This window comes from Galeopterus variegatus, unplaced genomic scaffold (genome assembly GCF_000696425.1).
Source record: "Galeopterus variegatus unplaced genomic scaffold, G_variegatus-3.0.2 Scaffold11888, whole genome shotgun sequence".
In the NCBI taxonomy this organism is placed as follows: Eukaryota; Metazoa; Chordata; class Mammalia; order Dermoptera; family Cynocephalidae; genus Galeopterus; species Galeopterus variegatus.
The window spans coordinates 21421-24686 of record NW_007737999.1 but is presented as its reverse complement, the minus strand read 5'-3'; the positions used below and the strand labels follow the sequence as shown (position 1 = coordinate 24686).

The 3266-nt window shown below is 40.4% G+C and overlaps 1 protein-coding gene across 1 annotated transcript; it reads right to left on the bottom strand.

Moving 5' to 3' along the window:
• Positions 1-212: 212 nt before the first annotated feature.
• Positions 213-1148, bottom strand: LOC103610848 (olfactory receptor 5L1-like). The gene has a single exon (XM_008594926.1). It carries the CDS (start codon positions 1146-1148, stop codon positions 213-215), a length of 936 nt encoding a protein of 311 aa, XP_008593148.1.
• Positions 1149-3266: the final 2118 nt, after the last annotated feature.

Sequence of the window (3266 nt, the reverse complement as noted above, 5' to 3'; positions counted from 1 at the left end):
AAGAATAACAAAGAAGGAGGCTGTCCATTTTGATATATATTCAATCATACTCTTTTTTAATTTAAGATACACAAAGATAAAACAATCTAAAAAAAAGTCACTTGTAACTACCTGGCACCATTTCTTCTGTCCATTCAAATGCTACAGCTCACCTCATAACCCCTCCCCAATCCTCCACTTCTCAATTCTGAGTCTATTTAACCGCATCTTCTCTAAGAATATAATTTGGATCCAACCACTTTTCTGAGAGCTTCTTTCACATCCTTGTTCCTCAGGCTATAGATCAGGGGGTTCAGCATGGGAATCGCTACAGTGTAGAACACTGTGGCCACTTTCTCAGCATCCGCATCATTTCCTGAGTTGGGTTGGCAATAAATGAAAAGGATTGTTCCATGGAAGACAACGATGGCTGTGAGGTGGGAGGCACAGGTGGAAAAAGCTTTGCGCCTTCCCTCTGCAGAGCGCATCCTCAGGATGGTGATGAGAATAAACAAGTAGGAGGTGAGGATGATCACAGTGGTCATGATCTCACCGAAAGTGGCCACAATGAAAACAAGGACCTCGTTCATAGTAACATCAGAGCAAGCAAGACTTAAGAGAGGGGGGATATCACAGAAGAAGTGGTTAATCACATTTGATCTATAGGATGGGATCTCAAGAACTGAGCACAAGTGAATCAGAGAACACACCACTCCACAGAGGTAGCAGCAAGATACCAGCTCTCCACAGACCTTCTCACACATGGAGACCATGTAGAGCAGTGGGTTACAGATGGCCACATAGCGGTCATAGGCCATCACAGCCAGCAGGAAGACCTCAGTGACCAAACATGTGCAAAATAAGTAGAATTGCACCATGCACCCCAGGAAGGAGATGCCTTTGTCCTTGTTTAACATATTAGCCAGCATCTTTGGCACAATGGTTGAGGAGTAGCAGAAATCTACAAAGGACAAGTGGCTGAGGAAAAAGTACATGGGGGTGTGGAGGCGAGAGCTGACTCGAATCAGTGCAACCATGCCCAGGTTGGCCAAAACCGTGACTCCGTAGATGAGAAGAAACAGCAGGAAGAGGAAGACTCTCAGCTCAGGGTCATCAGATAATCCAAGGAGAATGAACTCTGTCACAGTGCTGCAGTTTTCCTCACCCATGTCCCCACTTTATTTGGTGTTGAAGAAAAAAATAATAAGTTATTTTCCATTTTATGATCTAAAATGTAGTTTGGGCACTATCCTGTAAAATGATATTAGAAGAAGCAAGATAATTAATTTTATCAGCCAAGAAAGAGACTTATTTTTTAAAATTTATGAAAAATTCAGACATTGTATACTATAGATACATAAATCTCACAAATGGGGATGCTGCTAAACACCGTACAGTGTATATTACAGTCCCAAACTGACCCCACCCCCATCCAAAAAACACACAAGAAAACACTATCTGGACCAAAATATCAGTAGTGCCCTAGTCGAGAAACCTGCCATCAAGAGACATTTCAGAGTGCTGGCACAAAGCCACAGGAATTTTTCCCCTTTCTGCTTCAGAAGTAACTCACGTGTCCTTGTCTGTCCATGAACAGTCACATGGGCCTCTTACTGCCACCCTCACCATGAAAAGACTGTCAGGAGAATCTCCTTGAGGTCTTTGCTAGGTTGCATGGAGGTGGTTAGTGTGAGAGAGGAAGAAGAGAAAAGGAGAGAACAAGCCTCATCCCAATTTGTTCACACTGTTCTCTCTCTCACGCTAACAGCTGCTACAAGATACTAGGTTCCACAGATTAAATTGTTTCCATTTCCTAGATTTCTGAGATTACCCCTTAATACACAAAGAAAGACATATTTCCATAACGGACTACTCAAAGCTTAGCAGTTCCTAAAATATTCTCTAATTAAGAAGGGGAGAAAGGATAGATTTTTAAAAATCTCTACTACTACTGGTACATTTCCATCTTCTTCTACGTATGACTGAAGAATTACCTCCGTGAGGAAAAAAAAAAAAAAGATTTCAACTCCTAGAAAATATTGAAGTCCATCCAAAAAACAAAACAAAACAAACCAGAGTACAGCACATGGGATAGATTTTGCTTCCCCTGTTTCTGAAGATGCTGTGATGGAAAACAGAGATAGGTTTTATGTTTGTGCTTGTGTATCCCTGGGGCCCATGCTCTGTGAGATTCCCAGAGAAATCATTGATCTCTGTGGGATATCAATAAAAGAAAACTACTAAAACTAGGGACTAGAAAAATTATTGATCATTAAGGGATTCAAACAGGGAGCAGGAGGGTGGAAACCCAACATGGTATGTATGATAATAATTTAACAGTTACATCCAGAGTTCATTATGAACCTAAATACTATGAGAATGGTCAAAATTATGGTACATAGGTCATGGAAAATATGCAGATGTTAAAATGATCATTTTAAATATTGTTTAATGATGTGAAAAATGGCTGTGATGAAATTCAATGTTAAAATCCAGTAAGCCAGATCTTACAAGTGGAACATTACATGTACACCCATTAGCTGCATTGAATGTTTAACTTGACAGCATCCATAAACATAAATATTTTTATGTCCTTTATGTTTTAGAAAAGGAATCTGTAAACTTGCCTGAATTTTTGCAAAATATAAGTTCAGAACATTGCACACTGCTTCCAAGCATTGTCTCTGTGAGCCAACAACTCACATTGCTATTATGAAATATATCAATAGATCTTACAAACTCTGTCTTATACTCAATACCTCCTTCCTGAAAGGAACAGGGTATAAGCCACACTAGAGCCCTCCAAATGCCAGAAAGTGGAGGTGGGCAATAAACCTCCTTTACTGAGAATAAAAAAAAAATACTCATATTTACTGAGCACTTTCTATATTCTAGGTACGCTTCTAGATACAACTATTGACACATTTCATCTTTATAAAAACAAGTGAGGTTGGTACTGTTATGCCCCGTTGAAGATGAGGTAACTGAGGCACAGACAGGTGTAACTGGCCCAAAGTCACACACAGAATCGCTAGGAGAAGGACACCATATGGTGTTGTTTGGTTTGTAGGACCCATGACTGTGAGGAACAGCAGAGCTACAGAGAGGTCCTGGGGTGGCTTCCTCCCTGCTGAGTGCCAGAGACCATGAAATGGGAATGCCTCAAGAATCTCTCCCAGGTCTGCTTTCATTCTCGACTCTACACAGTAATGTTGACCTGAACTAATAATCGCATTCAAGCCACATCCTGTGTGTCCTTAGTTAAACCAAATATTTCAAGAATTCTA